The sequence below is a fragment of the Calliopsis andreniformis genome, chromosome 1 (assembly GCF_051401765.1).
Source record: "Calliopsis andreniformis isolate RMS-2024a chromosome 1, iyCalAndr_principal, whole genome shotgun sequence".
In the NCBI taxonomy this organism is placed as follows: Eukaryota; Metazoa; Arthropoda; class Insecta; order Hymenoptera; family Andrenidae; genus Calliopsis; species Calliopsis andreniformis.
This window is the reverse complement of record NC_135062.1, coordinates 9,233,948-9,252,199: the sequence shown is the minus strand read 5'-3', so window position 1 is coordinate 9,252,199 and position 18,252 is coordinate 9,233,948. Positions and strand designations below refer to the sequence as shown.

Below are 18,252 nucleotides of genomic sequence, written 5' to 3'. Positions count from 1 at the left end.
TATGGAGGTTAAACAATAAAATATACACACAGCTTAAAAAATATAACACACAGCGCACATGACACATGACATATACATCACAGAAAAGTCATGAGTAAGCATATGTGTACGTAGGATAACACGTGTACATGGTATACTCTTGCCACGTGTTACCCTGGTACTTCACGCTTTGGAATCACTCAAGGAATTGTGATTTAGTTTGTTAATGATATTGTAATTTATAACTTGTCAGTCTTACCGAAATTATTTAAATAACCTTACATAAAGTAACTTTCCTTTACAATAAAATCTATTACATTAAATGGCTACTTTAATCTAACGTTAATTATTTCCGAATCTGAAGTAGAAATATTAAAAGTATTAATGTTCGATATAAAATATAAAATTATGTTGCAATATTTTACAACTACATTGTATATCATACATCCCAATTTATTGTTAAATACGTTACATAGTAAAAAGTATTGTAATAATCGATTGAATTAAATTTTGTAATAATAGAGATTATAATTCAATAATAGATTTAATATTTGAAATATTAATTGAATATCATACAAGTAATAAATATGATATACATATCTCATACATCTTAGTTTGTGCATGATCTGTTTTTCTTAAGTTTTACGATTGTAAGATACCTTAATGTGTTGTATGTACATACATACTAAGGATTATTTGTTTCTTTACCGTTTATTGACGTGTTATCTCCTAGAGTACAAGATGGGTTTTCATAATTGATAGACACGCGTTAACTTGTCTATCATTCGCAGAAAGTGGCGTCTCTACTGAACAGGAGAACATACCGTGGAGGAAGTAGTAGTTTCCAGCAAATGTTCGCGCCATATTTTGATATATACTACTTCACTTATGTCAATGACCTCAAACACATAGTAATAAATGTTTAAAAGCTATGCTATCATTTTTGTTAAGTATTACCGAAAATTATATCTCAAATAAGTAAAAACAAAATTTATATGTTTTGAAAACAAATTTCTCAGAACAACTTTTTAATTTCAGTCCCAATTTTCTATAACATACAAACTTATTTTGTAAGTTGTTTCAGAGGATATACAAAGTATATTTTTCATTATAAAGTTAAAAATATGTATAGAGACAAATAAGAACTGGGTGGAATTGTATCATGGAATAGATAATTGAGTATTTGTCATTCATTTTTCTTTATGGAAAAATATTTTTCGGAATAAGAATGTTTTTTATTTTATTATAATTGTAGGGACATGTAATTAAATAGTATCAAATATCGATATCTAATATAATTTATATATTTTCTTCGCACTAATTTTTAGTTCTATTTTCACAGCGAGCGATTGGGTCGTTAATCTAAAAAAAAATGAAAAAATTTATCTGATCTATAGTTATGTATTTAACGTAAAAAAATAATAAAACTTTCAGTTCTATGGAGATAATCATCAGTTTAACGTCTGAGTGGATCATATACGTGTAAATTACAGAAGCGGTAAGTGACTTTCGTCATATTACAGATATTATATCGTACATATATATATTGTTTTCGAATGTCATTTGTTATCAAGTTGTTGAATCGCGCTTGCGCGGGAAATCAGATCTTATGGTTATATAATGCAGAAAAACTGGCGGATCTAGCAGTTAACAACGTGTTTCATACTCTCCACCAGACGTGCAACATGACAACAATGAGACCACGTGTGTTAGTCACTAGTAACGACGTCCCATCTTCTGGCATCGACCTCCTTCAAACGAAGTAAATTTTATACAAAATTATTTAAAAACTTAATTATAATCTCTGCTATATTCTGTACCTGCTTTATCACTAATTAATAAAACACTTTAACGCTCTTTCTGATAGTTATATTTTTTTTTTTTAGATGCGATGTCACAATCATTCAGACTAAACAATGTATGCGCGAAGAAGTGCTACAGGCTCTTCCTGGTCACGATGCTGTTCTTATTAGTAACCATCACAATGTAAACAGTGAATTTCTTGATATTGCAGGCAAGTATCGAACTGTATCAATTATTCCCGCGATTTTATTGAAATGTAAGACATATCTTTCTTATTTTGAATTAGTTTGTAAATTCGACACTACATAAGAACGGCGCTAATTCATTCAAATTATGAAATAGGACTGACTGGATGACTGTTGTTTTAAATTAAAACTATTTAAATTTAATATCGAATGTTTAGTAAATAATTATAATCATATATAGGACCGTCATTAAAAGTCGTTACCACGATGTCTGCTGGCTATGATCATTTGGACGTTCCCGAAATTAAAAGAAGAGGTATTAAAGTCGGCAATACACCTGTGGTTTTATCAGGCGCTGTTGCAGAAATCGCAGTACTTTTAACATTGGCCGCAGCAAGACGAACTCACGAAGGGCGTTTAAAACTTGAACAGTAATTAAAACTAAAAATACAATTTTCTTTATAGACACGAAAACATCTGCAATTAAGGACTTTTTTTCTTTCTTTATACAGGGTTTCCAAGCTGAAGCAGGCCATATAAATATCTCCTCTGTTTTGAATAACATAAAAATCTAAAAAATAATCCTACACAAAAGATTGTTCTTCTATGATATTCCTTCTTAAAAACTATTCAAATTATGCCATGAACGATTTTCGTGTTATTAAAAAGAGAAGAAATATTTAGGTGGCCTGTTTCAGTGTGGACACCCTGTATTAAAGTTTTTTTCTTGACCTACCGATGTTTCTTTACAGGGGACAGGTGGAACGACATTTGCAATGGTTACTTGGTCAAGATTTGGAAGGATCAACGGTTGGCATTGTTGGTTTAGGGAACATTGGACAAGCTATTGTTAAACGACTGAAGGGATTCGAGGTGGGTCGTTTCCTTTACACGGGCCATTCTCATAAAAAAGCAGGTATTTATAGATAAAAAAGAAGAAATATGTGTTTTTTTGATTGTGAAATTTATTTTCTTTTTTTTATGATTTTATTAGGTGATGAACTTGGTGCTCACTTCGTGGGTCTTGATGATCTTCTTGAACAAAGTGACTTTGTAATTGCTGCTGTTCCCTTGACTAACGAGACAAAAGGATTATTTAATGATTACACTTTTGGTAAAATGAAGAAGACCGCGGTATTCGTAAATGTTGGTCGTGGGAAAGTTGTGGATACAAATGCGCTGGTCAAAGCGCTGCGTAATAATACAATTTTCGCTGCTGGTCTTGATGTCACTGACCCTGAACCACTGCCGCCTGATCATGAACTTCTTAAGCTTCCTAATGCTGGTAAGTATTGTAATATTTAAAAAAAATTAAAGAAATTACCACTTATATGAGGCCTCATGTAGTACTTTATTGCCAGCAATTATAATTTACAATTTGATACAATATACATGTATTTGTTAATGTTAGAAATTTATAGCAAAATTGTATATACATTAATGCATATAATGTACTGCAGTGATTATACCTCATTTGGGCAGTGCTACTGTGAAGACTCGATCTAACATGTCAATTACTGCAGCACAAAATATTCTGAATGGATTGGAGGGTAAGCCATTGGTATATGAATTGTAATTGGTTTTCTTATGCATGTAATGTATAAGAATTCTACGGTATAATTAATAACATACTTTTGTATTTAACAATGTAATGAAAACATATGTATTTTTCATGTAAGATCAATTATAATAATTAACACATACACATATAACGCATACTTTAGTATCACTTTTTTTACATAAATTTTATACTATTTACAATTATCAATCTCCTTTAACCTTTTCTTCAATGTTTCAGAGTTTCTTGATATAATTTTAAACACAGAATACATATTGCAGATATTACAATGTTTCACTAATGTTTTACACTCCTATTTGTATTCTATTTGTCATAAAAATTTATAATATATATCACTTTGTTTTTCTTTACATTATCTATAAAAAAAGACACTTTTTTTTAATAGGTATTTAAAACATTATATAAAAATGCTAATTGAAAAATTTATATGTATAAAAGAATGTACTTCAAACTTCTTTGTAAATTAAGAAAAATATACAATAACATTTTGCATATTATTCATAACATTTGCTCATTATAAGCGTTTACCAAGCATAACTGAAAACTTTTGGTATTTATCACCCATAATGTACAACAGGTAACCATCAGGCTTCCACTACTGCATTTTTTAAATTGCTTAAGATTGGTTCAATTTTATTCTCCAAAGATAAAATGTGACCTGTGTTACAGTTGTGACTGGCAATGAAGCTAATAATTAGTGGCAATTTATTAATTTGTACTACCTGCAATGTAAATCAAATATATGAATATATTTTAATATTTTCTAGTAAATTACTAACTAACTGTTCTCGTAAATTATTTGTATACTATATAGTGGTAAAGCTATCTTATAATTAATCTAATATAATGACTTTTTATACATGTATACATATACAAATATTAACTTTAAATTTCCTTTGATCAACACTGAATATTTCATTTTTTATATACTAGAATTATATAAAAATAATAAGAAGATGTTACTTTCATTACCTGATAGCTACTATACATGCATATTATAGTTTTATTCTTTCCAAGTCCCAATTTACTTCCTTGATCTGTTGCCATCGCAAACGTAGATAAGAAACTTGCTTTCATAGCCATATCTGGTGCTTCATCCTCAACTACAAGTACCACAGGTACTCCATCCCTATCTGTTATCAATATACTGTGAAGTCCTTCTACACTGTTTAAAAGTCCCCGAAGAAACTTTTTTAATTCCTGAAGTCATAAAAGAGACACATACAAATAAATCCTATAAACAATAGGGCTATTATTTTGTCTTTATACTCCGTTTAATGTAGACTTAAAACTACATTGTAGAAAAAATATTGTAATTTACATGTATTTATGCATAACCTTAAAATATATACTTTGCACCTTCTCTTAAAACTTAATGCAGTACATGCTCAAAACTTACCGTCGTCATTTTGAAGGATTCTATTAATGAATATTAAATAACAACAAACAAATGTATGAAAGTTTCATGAACCTTAAATATCAACAGTATCGAATTCTACTTTTGACAGACTGTCATGTGGGTAAATCTAAGATGCGCGCGCATATTGCTTGTGCGAAGAAACACAAACTCGCAGTTTAAATTCGAAATTAGATGGTGTTCATGTGCACGACATGAACTTATCAGCTCGAAAGAAATTAGAAAGGTAATTAAATTCAATTTCAGTAGTTACTTATAATTAATAATCAACAAAATATAAAGTATATTGAGATTCACAATTTCATTATTTTGGTAAAAAAGCATGCATTATAGTTCAGTAATTGATTAAAATTGATATTTTTCTTCGAGCACCCTATTTCAAGAGATTATTAAAATTAATAACCTCTCTATACACATTATTATAACGAATTAATTCAATATTTGTGTCGGTAAAAAAGTGATTTAAATTAAAAATTTGAATTGTACATACAATGTAGACATAATGAATAATCGAAACAAAATGGGATTTGGTTAAAAAGTATAAAATTTTTCATCAGTTTGTTTTATTTTAACTTAATGGACCTCTATCTACACTGTACAAAGACAATCAGTTTTATTTCTTTGAAAGTGAGACACAAAATATAGTAGACATAAATGTGGTACATTCTAGTATTAATACATCTAATGAAACGTAACTGGAAAAAATGCATAAATCATATAAATTCTATGTAAGTTTTATTTCTTAAAGTAAAAAATCAATGTGTTAAAAATGGGATTCTTACTCTGAAAGTAATCTTTTACATTGTTTTCCAAAAATCAGTACAGTTTAAGGATAAAAGAAATGATTGTTACTTTATGATCAATCATTAAATAGAAATAAGACAAATATTCAGTTTTACAATCATTGCACTTCGGTATCTACATTGGTACCTACATTATGACTCACTTGAACATCCCCCATGCATAAACATTTTCGGTATATCTTGACCGTAATAAATTTTTACATTCTGCCCTAATGCTTCATACTTTTTCAGTTCTAAAAATTCTTTACTGAGAAGTAGCTTATTAGCCTCTGCTTGCATCTTCATTTGATAGTGATTAGCGTCAGATCGACTTTTTTCTCTTGCTAAATGCATTTCGTCTTCAATCATTGCTATTCGTTGCAGTGATTCCTTTTCCATGATCTTCTGATTGTATTGAATTTTCGCCACTGCTGCTTCTTTCTCTGCTTCGATAAGAGCTTTTTTCCTATCTGTCTCTGCATCCTTCTCTACTACTTTTTGATGCTGTGTAGATATTAATAGTTTTGTTTTCTCTGCTTCCCTGTAAGAATGTAGAGCCATTTGTATTATTATTGTTAATATAGCTAACAATCTTTGTATGTCTTTTTATTGTTAGCTCAAATTTTTACTCACATTAACTCATAATTTTTCCTGATGGTTTCTGGAATTTTTGGTTTAGTAACTCTGACAGCATGAATGCTTAAGCCAGGTGCTAAGTCATTTAAATCTTTTTGTAAAGCAGTTTTCAAGTTTTCATCTATTTGATCAAATAAGTCTATATACACTTCTTGCAATGTGTGCACAGAACAAAATTGATTTAATTCATGATGGATTTTATTAAATATTAATGTTTGATCGTAATCTGCTGTAAAGTTCCTCACCATATTATATACTGTAAAATAAAAAAGTTTGAAATAATATATAAAATTGCAAAGTGGTTTTATAATTTAAATATATGAATAACAAAATTGTTACCGCTATTTGCATCTAATATGTTCACAACTTCTATGCGGTCAAAGTAGATCATCACACCACCACTAGTGCCGCATGGTACATTCTTTACTTCATCTGTTTGCATTGTGACTTGTACGGACCGGTAAGTTGTTAACAGAGGTATCATCATGTGAAATCCAGGATTACTTACTTGAGGCAACAATGCACCTCCCTGTATTGTATAATGTATCATTTCACATAATGAAGAGAATATTATATTACATAATCTTATAGATAAATACTAACCCTAAAGTAAACGCCAACATGACCTTCTTCTATACGGTGCAAAGAAAAGTTAAAAACCACTGCCAGACAAAGTAGAAAGCATATCCCAATAATGCTTTGATCAAACATGTTGAATATATTCTAAACAAAATACAAAATTTGTAAAAGAGATTAGTAAAATTAGTATATTTGTTTTTGATATCATTTATACGCGTTTAAAAATGATATTTTAACATTGTGCCGTATATATTAATAATTTTCTGCATAGAATTCAACGTATAGTAAAATAGTATTTTTTTTATTTACTTGTATTTTTTATATATATGTTAATATAAAGACATCTTATAGAGGTTATGTTATAAAATTTTGGGAAATGCTTGGAATACTACCTGTGTTCACCAAGCAAAAATAGTACATCAGACAGTCGTAAATTTGCAAATTTAGATACTTGAGGAAGAAAATTTCTGAATCCCCATATTTTTCAAACGCGCTTTTTATACTTCAACCGGCTGCCATAGTATGCAATACTACAAATGACATTGATTGCTACTGTACATATTTTCTGAAACATATGTGTTTATACAACAGAAGAACTTTAAAAGAAAAATTAGGTACAGTAAATTAAGACAATATTTTTGCGCAAACAATATATAATTTTATAATAATTTAAAAAAATTAATTTTGGGAGAAACAAAATTTGATTCAAAAAAGGTATAATAGCTTTTATAATTTGTACATGATATTAAACAAGGTTATCAACAACCAAAAACAGAACTTCACTGCGAGAGTAACATATAATTTATATAGAAATAACAGTATTTTAAAGTTACATTATAATAGTTTAACATATTCATATAACGTTTACTCTTTAAAATAGTACAAAATATAATAGGTATAATGAATAACAATGCTTATTTAAATAAAACAGAAACAACTAGTAGAGTTCAACATGTATCATACGTAAGCATTTTGGTAGTCATTTATTTTTATTAGGATTTTTCTTTTGCGACTTCCTTTTCTTGTGGGTATGGGTCTCTTCTACCGTACTGATTGTTTTGACATCGGCTATATTTTGATTCAGTCCTTTCAATTCTTGCAGAGCTCGTTTAGCTAATTTACCCTCTGGCGTGTCCGCTGGTTCCAAAAGGAGCATTCGTAGGGACCTCTTCAGTAGACTTCCGGCTTCCTCGAGGCGCGAAGCGAGTTCCGTCGAAGAAATTTCACGCGCGGCGTACGCACGATTTGCCAACAGCACCATCGGTAAGTGCATTTCATACAACATTATTCCTAGAAATTAAAATTCAATATTTAATATTGACATTTAAAATTTAAATACGAGATTTGTATAGTAATGATAGTTTTAATTCTTGTCATTAGTCGAGGATTTGATCAACGTTCAAATTGGAAAACTCCAGAAACGAGTTCGATTAAAGAGAGCTTAGTCTTCGAAAGTCTAGGATTCGTTCTGCTAGGATCTACCAAGGCAAAGCTTGGGTTACTTAGATCACTTGCCCAGACTTCTTTCCAAAACTATCTACTCAAAAGGTTAGCGTGGCCTTCGAAAGTCTAGGACACATTCTGCCAAGATCTACTGAGGCAAAATCTAGGTCGTCTAGATCACTTGTCCAGACCCCTTTCCAAAGTTGGTTCTGTCGAGTTCTACCAAAAGCTGCTAGTCAAAGTCTAGGTCACTTGGGTCGATCGGGTCACCTACTCAGAAAGTATCTCCCTGACGTCGTCATCGCCCTTTTATACCTATCCTCGGAGTCCTCATTTCTTGGGTTTTTCTTATTTTGTGGCTCTCTCGGTATAACTGGCTAGTTGCGCGCTTGCTGTGATATGCTTCCAGATAGGTGAAGAAAATGTTCATATTTATCGTATCACATAGTGCTACTTTTAAATGACCACAAAACTAATATATAATAAATATTATCATAATATAAAATATCGCAAGGGAATGCTGATATTTAAATTATTAGTATTATTTCATTAACTCATTTAACTTATCTAATTTAAACGATTCATTACTTACATTAGTAAACATTTAATACTTATTTAATTAAAAATTACCTTTCAATCGAGATATGCCTGGTTCAACGATTTCTAGCACATCGTACATTTCTTTACACGCGTCTAACATTCTTTGCATAATTTTCTTCTGCGGATTCGGCGATGCTACTTCTTTTCTATACGCAGCCAACAGCTTCTGTTTCAACGATAGCATTAAGAAATGATTCGGGTGTAATGATCGTAACAATTTTGTCGTCAATGTTTCCAGGCCCTTAAACATGATCACGATAAACGTAAATTTTACAAATTCAATAATGCATATCTTGATTAAGAATAAATACAAACTTTAATGTCGCTATCGTCTGTACTATCTATCAACATTCTGGTTATGTCCAAAGTGGCCCTTACTAAACGCCCTGCAATGTTGCTTTTACATTTGTTGCATTGCCACCTTATTCCTCTTTCATATGGAGTAACTGTTAAAGGATTTTGTATTCCTATGTAACCTTCTCTACACCGTGGGCACAAAATACTGCTCATGTATGATCCCATTTCATAGGGGTCTTTGCATAATGGGCATTCACAGTCGAAGTATTTTCCCTCTCGCAAATGTTCCCTTCTGCCTGAGGTTCCCTAGAAATATGATAAATAAATTCAGTTTCAGATGAAAGTTTAATTAAACTTGTAGCAAGTTTTAGAAGCGTCTCATGCTTAGCATCTGTTTATAATTAAAAAAATGAACGAACCAGAAGTGATGACGTGTAATTAAAAAGAATAGGTTCGCCTGCTTCGATCGGCAGACTAGCATACACGGTCAGATGAAAATTGTCATCCACAGTGAGATGAGTATTCCCTCTGCAATCGTGAGCCATCAGGGAGGCTTCTGCATATAAACCTCGCAAAAGTAAACCATCCAGACCTCCTGGAGATCGCAGCTCGAAGGTATTAACATCCAAAATTCCGCACAGCTGTTGCAAAAGCTCCGAGGTTGATGGATCGCTTTTAGGGACTAAACAAAGCGCTTTCATCACCTGCTCATACAAATTCATAGATGAACTATTTAAAATTAATTGACAATTACTATTACTTATATAGAGATCGAGCATTAGAATAAATGTTTCATTATTTGCATTTGTGCATACATTTATAACGTTTGTTTCTCTGTCCCTCCAAACAGAGGTATTTCTTCTCTTATCCACGTGGGATTCCATGGATTCGATTTGTTTCCATACTTCCGAATTTGTTTGTTTTAAAAGCCACAACCTTAGAGGTAATAATACTCCGATGAGGTCCATTATATTATCCGCTGATAACTCGTTATTACTTTTAAGTAGACTACATTCTTCTGATGTGTGATATTTAGGCTCATTCTGGAAAAGCAAGTTAAGTTAAATGGAATGTAAATAACAGGAAAGTATTTGCGAATCAAGGTTTCACATATTAAAGGAGCAAATAAAAAATGAAATATAGTATATGTGGAAGGTCTAAAACTTAAATTTTTAACATTCTAAATTGTCTAATTCTTTTTTCGTGAAAATAACTATTTATTTGAAAGAACAGCTTCTGAAGATGATTGTTTTCTTAGTTATTTTCTTCTTAGCGCTTTAGTTAGCAACACAATTTAATATAAAAAATAGAATACAGTTTTTGCATTGTTGTACTATTTATTACCTCGCAGGCTGTGCCACACAAGAGTGCTACATTGCACTTGGAGCAAACGTATTGCGTTCCCTTTTTGATTTTCGGTAGCAAACGCAAACATGCGAAGCAGACATAATCTGTGCTCGATGTAAATGGTCCAACAGTAACCGGTTTCTCCCGCAGTATTACTTCACCAGCTCCTAAATTCTTCGCTGCTTGCAAATATCTTACAAAAAACATAGGATATCTTATACGATACTGATCACACAGAGAATTGTATTTTTATTTACTACAGCATGTTCCTACCATTTTATAAAATTTTACAAATCTTAGAGATACTTAAACCCTTTTGTAGCTTAAGAACTTCGAATGTCCTCAAAATTTTAATCTCCAATGAAATACTGATTTTATTACATGACAATGTTTATTACACGTATAGAGTGTATTAGAGTTAAATTTAGAACTAAATGTAAACTATGTAAAGAAACCAAAGTAATTATAAACTACATTTAGTGACTGTACTATTCTGTGAGCAATGTAATGTTTAAAGATTTTGAAAATTTCTAACTGTCAGGCTTTCAAAGCCATCGTATTTCAAGTATTGTATTTTTAATTCCAAGAATTTGTAATCATTAATAGAATTCAAAATTCCCTGATGGCGCATTCGCTTCAAAGATTTGTAAAAGAGAGTGTCGAATGCCTTTCGCTGCGTGTAACAATCGTTCGAAGAATGCTGCTCCGACGTTTTTATAGATCCAAGACCTTACTATAATTATAGATCGTAGACAATTTTATGTTTATACCTGCCAAGTTTTTCCGATCGTGTAAGTTTGTATTTCAACGTGGGCGTCGCGCTCTTCGATTTCTCTTCTGTCGTCATTCTTCCTATTCGCGACACTACTTTGACTACTTCTTTTTCTTCAGCAAAACGCTACGTGTTTCATACGAACGCGATATTCAGACTCGTGGGAGTCGTGTTGTCTTGTATATTTCCTACGGGGTCGTAACTGATACCGAAATACAGGAAGTTGTGTAGCGGTAGAGCTGGCTGTATCTCTCTGTCTTTGGTACACTCTTGGTGCGCTTTATATTATTAGAAGTCAATGTAGCGCGTGCTTGCAGAGCGCTCCGCGAAGAAACGACGCGTGGGCATTGGATCAGAAAATGCAATGACACGCGTTCATCAACTTCTTTGTCAGTTTTATTCTCTTTTTTATTAAACGGCGCATGTGACTTTGCGAGCGTCTGCCCATTCCATGCTTTTGTGTACACATTTCGTATTTGTATCTATAGGTATCCTTGATTCATGTTGACTGAGCTTTTTGAATATGGTGTAAACCAGTTATTAAAGGGACCAGAAATTTATGGGAGTGAAGAATATTGAGTTGATGATTACACTTAATTGTTGGTAATAGAGTCTGTAAAAGAATGAAGCAAAAATTCATTATTTTATACAGAGAAGTCTTATGATATTATTCTTTTGGATTTTACTATTTTCATGCTTCTAAGAATGTTTTATTTTTCCCTTTTTTCTTTATACATGTTTCTCGCTTTGAATATTTTATGCTATTGTACACATAGTTAGGTAGAGGAAAATGTTTTTAGATTACGTAGACTCGATAAAAATAGTAGAATTAATTCTAAAAAATGCTTAAATTAAAAAGAAGCTATACTAATTAGCATTTAAAATCACTTTTACCTTGGTCTACTATTAGGTAATTTTCATACTTTCTCTTTAAAAATGGTGCCAATAATTTTACGTAGCGATTCAAGAATCGATTATAATTTTTACATCAGAGTTTAATTTTTTACATATTTACGTATATATTTATTGTACACATTTATCATATACACATTTATTAGCAAAGTAACACAAATCGTATAAATTGAGTCATATTTACAATGAAATGAAAATTTTTCATAAGTTATTGATTGATTGTTCGAGTTGTACCAAGGACTCTTTCGCAACAATTCCTATTTGCCCCTCGGGCGTATCTGGTGGTTCCAAGCACAAAATAGTGGCAGATTCTTTTAAAATTTCAGAAGCCTCTATCATTTTCGATTTCAACGCTGCTTCGTCGATCACTCCAGCGTTCCATTGCGTTTTGGCGATGAACAGTAAAGGTGCATGGAGCTCGTATAGAGTCATTCCTTCGATAACAGAAAAAGAAAAGTATTAAAGTATTTGCTACTGAAACACGATCCATTCATTAATATTGCTATCTCATAAATAATTTGTTATCCATAATATTAGTAATTTTAGTAGAGATATACATAAGAAATATTTTATATTAATATTAATGCTAAAACTACCAAAGCAAAATAACAAACACAGCTCATATTTTGGAAAGTATTTCTTCGTTTATAAAAAGCTGTGAAGGTATTATTTTTTTACCTACATTTTTCTAAAATAACGTGTAGTTTTGGAGGTTCTGATATAAATAATTATATTTGCGTTAATCTTTGATAGTTCTAGCTTTAAAATGTAATAGAAGTAGTATATCATGAAATAATTCTCACCTCTAATACGAGAGTAACCCGGTTCTACAACATCCAATACTTGAAGCAGCAATTTGCACATATCGATTTTATGCTCCAATACGACGTCTGGCAAATCGTCTAGGAGATATTCATCAACACGGCCGTACATTTGCGTTAACGAGTGTCTGAAAACAATGTTAGTTAAATTATTGTAATTATATAATTATAACTTGACTTGTTTTTACTTTCTTGATACAGTGTTTCCTCGTTATAAAGTTGATGATTATTTTCCTCATTTTTTATGATTAATTTTTCACAAACATATTTCTTGTATATATATATACATGTATAGAGTGTATAGTCTTCTGTGACTAGCATTGCCAGATCAATGAATTATTCAAGCAAAAGTAGTTTCGTTTATTCCTTTGAACTCTGTGGACTCCATATAGAAATATTTATTTAATAATGACCACACGATCAATTTTCAATAAATATGTCATCCGTTAATGACCATACTTATTTTAATATATAAACTTTATATTTATTTTCATCGATTTTTAAAGACATCACGTACAAAGGGTTGAAATTAGACTCATCGTACAAAGTTTGCTGAAACTTCTACGATCGTAGTGTGGCAACTAACGCTTTAAATGAAACGTCCAAACAAAATACTTTTCTTTCTAATTCTTTGAATGAAATAAAGCTTACCTGATCATGGTGTTAAAAGCGTGGCGAGGATGCAAAACAGAATGGTACTTCTTCATAACAGTTTCCCTTTCTAGAATAGCATCAGCACCGTCTGCTCCGCTGATGGCCTCCACTGCATCCACATCCGCTTGTATAATTCGTAACACTTTTCGGACTGCTTGTCCAGAGGTCGTGAATTCGCAGTGAGTGCATTTCCATGAGCTATCGGGATCTGTGAGATATTTATAGTCACAATGTTAATATTCTAGGAAAAACAATTAAACTCCTTTTGGTCGAAAAGATATTCATATTTCATCCAATTCAAAATTCTTCATCACCACAAATGACTCAAATAAATTCCTAATATAATTAACATTGCCATTAGAATGAAATATTGCCCATTTCTGTAATCTACCAATCTGTTTAACTAGTATTTATGCAAGCATAAGTGATATTTAGACTGCAGATTTTTATGCATTTATGAAAATTTGAAATCTATAAAAATAATAATATTTGGAAAGATAGAGAATGTAAAAAATAGAGTGAAAGTGTAGTATTTAAAAGATGAAGCAAATTTATATCCAGTTTCCGTTTTTTAACTGTGTTTATAAAAATATGAAATTGCATAAAAATTCACAATCTAGTAATATCACTTATCCCTCTTAATTTCATTTTATAAAACTATTTTTCAAGAACCGTTTCACTGATTTTACTTAATTGTGCTTGCATAACTGTAAGTTAAACGGTTTCCCTGTTATTGTGTAACAATTACCTAGAGAATCCAAAGATAAGATGATTCCATTATCGCATTTATTGCACTTTAAAGAAGACATGTGAGTTCCAAGCTCTGTGGGGTCTGAACATCTTGGGCAGGCGCATGCAAAGTGTTTTCCTTCGAGGAGGTGTTCCCTCCTCAGCATTGTCGGATATAATGAGTGCGTGTAACTTCCGTAAAGTTCACCGCCTGAGGGAATGTCAACTGTCGTGCGCAATCGTATCCTAAAAACACGAAAAAAGACAGAATCATATTTTTGCATATGAAATGCATTATCTACTTGTTTATTTATTTATATTTTCCATGAATGCATAACCATCCATAGCCTCATGAGACAATCTGGAAGCTGAGAACTTTAAACGCTAATATTTCGAAAATAAAAACATGTGACTTAGGTGGTTTTGTCTTATAACCATAGATATTACATATAGAAAACCTATTGAGATATAGATGGTATTCCATGACAGAGTTAACAAAATGAATATTTTACCTGAAATCAGTTGGTGAAATACTATGACACGTATTAGATACACAAGAATGATTCATTAGAGCGACTGTTGGATATAGAGCTCTTGCGCTAAATCCATTCGCTGTTCGAACTTCAAAAGTGTTTATTTCTAAGATCCCACATGCCGTTTGAATTTGCTCTTCCGTAAATCTGTAATAAATAAATTTATTTAGAAACTGTCATCCGATATCTTGTAACCATTTGAATTCTCGACGTCATCATGCAAATAGAAAATTGCTAATTTAATCAGTGAGCAATGATATGTTATAATGTAGCATTATTAATGCTGTTTAACGATTGACATATTGGGACATGTCCAATAACCGAAGCGTGTAATGTATGTATATCTTTAAAGAATTTTGCATATACACTATCGCTATTTGCATAAATAATTTAATATTCCCATTCTTAAGAAAAATAGTATATTTAAGTCAATGAAAAGAAATTCCTCTCTAATGCATTGTTGGTTCTCTGTATACTATTCTTAACAAATTAAAAAATTTTAGAAGTTTAAGAAATTAGAGAAAAAAATAGTTTCTTCTTTCTATTTGTTTATTTTTGAAAGTTGTGCCAGTTGATGATAAATTAAGTAGTAAAAAAAGGAAACTAACATAAAAAAAGGTAAAAGAGATAGAGCTTATTTGAATAAACTTTAGTTAACAAATAATCTTTACCTCTCGAATTTAAGTCGATTTCTCAAATATTCCACAATGTTCACCTGATCCGATTTCCAATGCTCCTTCTTACATCGTATTTTATTGTGAGCCTCCATGTCCTTCACTTCAGCATTATATCTCTCAGGATTCCTCTCAGACTCCAAAAGTAATCTTAAAGGTGTTATACACTCCAATTGCGGTACCCCGTTTTCGTTAGGGTCTTGTAACGCAGCTGCTACGTTGAATTTTTCATTGGCCTGTGCAAATATCTATAAACAAAACATTTAATAAGTATCTAATTTAATTAAAATAATAAATTATTGCCTTCAGTATCTATGACGCCAGCTTAAACGTAAAATAAATATGAATTTTAAAAATTCAGTAGTATTTGCCTATGACGTAGATATTGAACGAAATAATATTCTTTAGTGTTTCTTTACATATTCTTTGTTATGATAATTTTTGTGAAAATTGTTTCAAATATTCTTTAAATTGCAGTGGCTCATGTTTCTGTCATAATACACCTACAAATTTTCAATCAGATTTAGGTATTATCTTATCCTAGGCTCTTATCGTTTTTTGATTCGACACAATTTTTTTCGACTCATACCTCACATTCATAATTTTTATGCTGTGGTTGATTTTCGCATTCTGCGGAGCAGACAGGCCATCCGCATTTAGAACAAAGCGGCTTATCGTCGAGTGTAGGGGGCCAAGGTGTGTAACACGAAAGGCACAAGGGTTGAGTGAATGCCTTTGGTCCGACTACAAAGGGCATCTCTGTGACGATTTCTTCACCTGCTTTTAACTCCTTGTTTGCCACCATGTATCTAAATCAAACAAATTATTTTTAAAGATATCTTTGCTAACATACGCAGAGAATAACAAAAAGAACACTTTCGTTTTGGATATTATACGTATAGACTTTTCACTTTTATTTCTTATTTTATTCTTTCACTATTCTGTGATAATATTTTTATTGACGATTTTCTTATTTTATATTGATACTTCTATTTAGCGATTATTTGCTATGAATTTAATTTCATTTTTTATTTTTTTCTACCCCTTTTTCTCTAGACGTGATTGTTTTTTAATTTAAAAACGCAAGAATTTAGCAAAATTCATTTACACATAAAATAAATATTTTTGTGATTAATTGTAACACAAAGTAAATATCGATGTCAATTGTGACAGTTACCTTCCGACTCTGTCATCTTGTAGAATTTTGTATGTTGCAGAACTTTTTCCTGCCAATGTTGACGACGCTCCCTAAAAACATTATTGTACGATTATTATGCGATATTAAATATCCTTATCTAATACATTAAATTACTCGGATTAATTTATTATAAAAGGTACGATAAAAAATTAACATTTTTCAGATAACATTAACTTTTTTTTAAATTATGATCTCCTTCAATATTTAAATACAATATATTAATTCTTCATTTACTATATAACATAATAATACAAGTTTGGTTTGGAACCTTTTTAGGTATAATCTTCATCTAATATGGAGCAAGTAACTTTGCCGCGTTTTCTTTAGTACGACAAATACCTAATTACGTGAAAACTATTAAGGTAGGCATACTGTACATTCCTAATTAACATTGTCTTAACGCAATACGTGCAATGCGGAAAATGATGGCTTCCTAAGTCTACTATAGTTGTACGTACACGATTCACTTAAGAATTTCGTAATACTTGAATATATGTACATTTCCTATTATAAACTCTATTTTCTTCTTCTCTAACGTAAAACAGACGTTTAACTGGAGTAACTATACACAATAATTTCTCGCTACGAACTCATTATGTACCTTTTCCCTTACTCTTTGAAATTAATTCTTTCGTATTCTTTCATTAATTCGTATTCTAACAAGGAGGCAACGAAAGTGGATTAAAGTTTAGACAGAAAATAATAGTAGTTTATAGCTAGTCGTAACAGTAATTTTCTCTATCGTTCTTAAGTAGTTTAAGCTCCTCGAAAATGATAACGATAGATAGTACAGCTGACAGAATTAATTCTGCAACAAATTTATGAACGATTTTATTCTCAAGTTAAACACCTAAAACCTACCGAACTTTGTTGCGACATGGTCGATCAACGATCGATAAACGTTGGCAATCAGACTTGTTTGCGTGCCGTGTCCGTTTAATGTTCGTATAGAAAATCTCGATGCTCGAATGCGGAAGGGTTCGTACAGACTGAATATCTAATTTGTACGATCGTTTATATATACATTTCGTCTTATTAAAAATATACCGCGCGCGGTGTCTGCCAAAGGTACAATCTAGACCGTATGTACTCTACCGTCTTCGTTCGTGAAGACTCTCAGTTCGCGTGGAGAACGCTGTGCCGCACTGCATCGTGCCTGCCCAGTGTATTTTTGGCTCTCGAAACGTGCAGAATGATCCAAGTAGTTCTACAATATCGCGGGATGCCCGTACACGCGAGAGTTCCTTTCGTTTTTTGGAGACAATCCATAGTAGGCGCAGCGGGGGTCTCTAGCGTCTTCTAGCTACTTCGA

At 31.6% G+C, this 18,252-nt stretch overlaps 4 protein-coding genes across 4 annotated transcripts; 1 reads left to right on the top strand and 3 right to left on the bottom strand.

Annotated features, from left to right (window-relative positions):
* The first annotated feature begins 875 nt into the window (after nt 1-875).
* On the top strand, nt 876-3,683 carry LOC143179652 (glyoxylate reductase/hydroxypyruvate reductase). Its single transcript, XM_076378968.1, has 8 exons — nt 876-890; nt 1,414-1,477; nt 1,606-1,741; nt 1,866-1,993; nt 2,209-2,398; nt 2,720-2,883; nt 2,962-3,252; nt 3,428-3,683. Exons 3-8 carry the CDS (start codon nt 1,665-1,667, stop codon nt 3,541-3,543), a joined length of 966 nt encoding a protein of 321 aa, XP_076235083.1. The 5' UTR covers nt 876-890; nt 1,414-1,477; nt 1,606-1,664; the 3' UTR covers nt 3,544-3,683.
* Nucleotides 3,684-3,799: 116 nt separating this feature from the next.
* Lamtor3 (Late endosomal/lysosomal adaptor, MAPK and MTOR activator 3) lies at nt 3,800-5,194 on the bottom strand. The gene is made up of 3 exons (XM_076378976.1): nt 4,946-5,194; nt 4,519-4,746; nt 3,800-4,268 (listed from the first exon to the last, which is right to left on the bottom strand). Exons 1-3 carry the CDS (start codon nt 4,952-4,954, stop codon nt 4,131-4,133), a joined length of 375 nt encoding a protein of 124 aa, XP_076235091.1. The 5' UTR covers nt 4,955-5,194; the 3' UTR covers nt 3,800-4,130.
* Nucleotides 5,195-5,525: 331 nt separating this feature from the next.
* Nucleotides 5,526-7,523, bottom strand: LOC143188795 (erlin-2). Its single transcript, XM_076393244.1, has 5 exons — nt 7,353-7,523; nt 6,985-7,104; nt 6,721-6,910; nt 6,379-6,637; nt 5,526-6,286 (listed from the first exon to the last, which is right to left on the bottom strand). Exons 2-5 carry the CDS (start codon nt 7,090-7,092, stop codon nt 5,899-5,901), a joined length of 945 nt encoding a protein of 314 aa, XP_076249359.1. The 5' UTR covers nt 7,093-7,104; nt 7,353-7,523; the 3' UTR covers nt 5,526-5,898.
* A 258-nt stretch (nt 7,524-7,781) lies between these two features.
* On the bottom strand, nt 7,782-17,945 carry LOC143182785 (uncharacterized). The gene is made up of 16 exons (XM_076384010.1): nt 17,802-17,945; nt 16,920-16,990; nt 16,332-16,551; nt 15,740-15,990; nt 15,048-15,215; nt 14,555-14,781; nt 13,804-14,014; nt 13,135-13,280; nt 12,539-12,765; nt 11,418-11,545; nt 10,645-10,840; nt 10,116-10,343; nt 9,720-10,004; nt 9,319-9,606; nt 9,034-9,244; nt 7,782-8,250 (listed from the first exon to the last, which is right to left on the bottom strand). Exons 1-16 carry the CDS (start codon nt 17,817-17,819, stop codon nt 7,940-7,942), a joined length of 3,186 nt encoding a protein of 1,061 aa, XP_076240125.1. The 5' UTR covers nt 17,820-17,945; the 3' UTR covers nt 7,782-7,939.
* Between the last annotated feature and the right edge of the window lie 307 nt (nt 17,946-18,252).

Bases quoted from the DNA above. Each gene is read 5' to 3' on its own strand.
- LOC143179652 (XM_076378968.1), top strand. From the start codon at position 1,665: ATGACAACAATGAGACCACGTGTGTTAGTCACTAGTAACGACGTCCCA. The intron at 2,399-2,719 runs GTAATTAAAACT...GTTTCTTTACAG, and splicing joins GGGCGTTTAAAACTTGAACA to GGGACAGGTGGAACGACATT. The intron at 2,884-2,961 runs GTATTTATAGAT...TGATTTTATTAG, and splicing joins CCATTCTCATAAAAAAGCAG to GTGATGAACTTGGTGCTCAC.
- Lamtor3 (XM_076378976.1), bottom strand. The intron at 4,269-4,518 runs GTAATGAAAGTA...TTTACATTGCAG, and splicing joins GCATGTATAGTAGCTATCAG to GTAGTACAAATTAATAAATT.
- LOC143188795 (XM_076393244.1), bottom strand. From the start codon at position 7,092: ATGTTTGATCAAAGCATTATTGGGATATGCTTTCTACTTTGTCTGGCA. The intron at 6,911-6,984 runs GTTAGTATTTAT...TATACAATACAG, and splicing joins ATGTTGGCGTTTACTTTAGG to GGAGGTGCATTGTTGCCTCA. The intron at 6,287-6,378 runs GTGAGTAAAAAT...ACATTCTTACAG, and splicing joins AGGAAAAATTATGAGTTAAT to GGAAGCAGAGAAAACAAAAC.
- LOC143182785 (XM_076384010.1), bottom strand. The intron at 15,216-15,739 runs GTAAAGATTATT...TATTTATTACAG, and splicing joins AATCGACTTAAATTCGAGAG to ATTTACGGAAGAGCAAATTC. The intron at 9,607-9,719 runs GTTCGTTCATTT...TCATATTTCTAG, and splicing joins ATTACACGTCATCACTTCTG to GGAACCTCAGGCAGAAGGGA.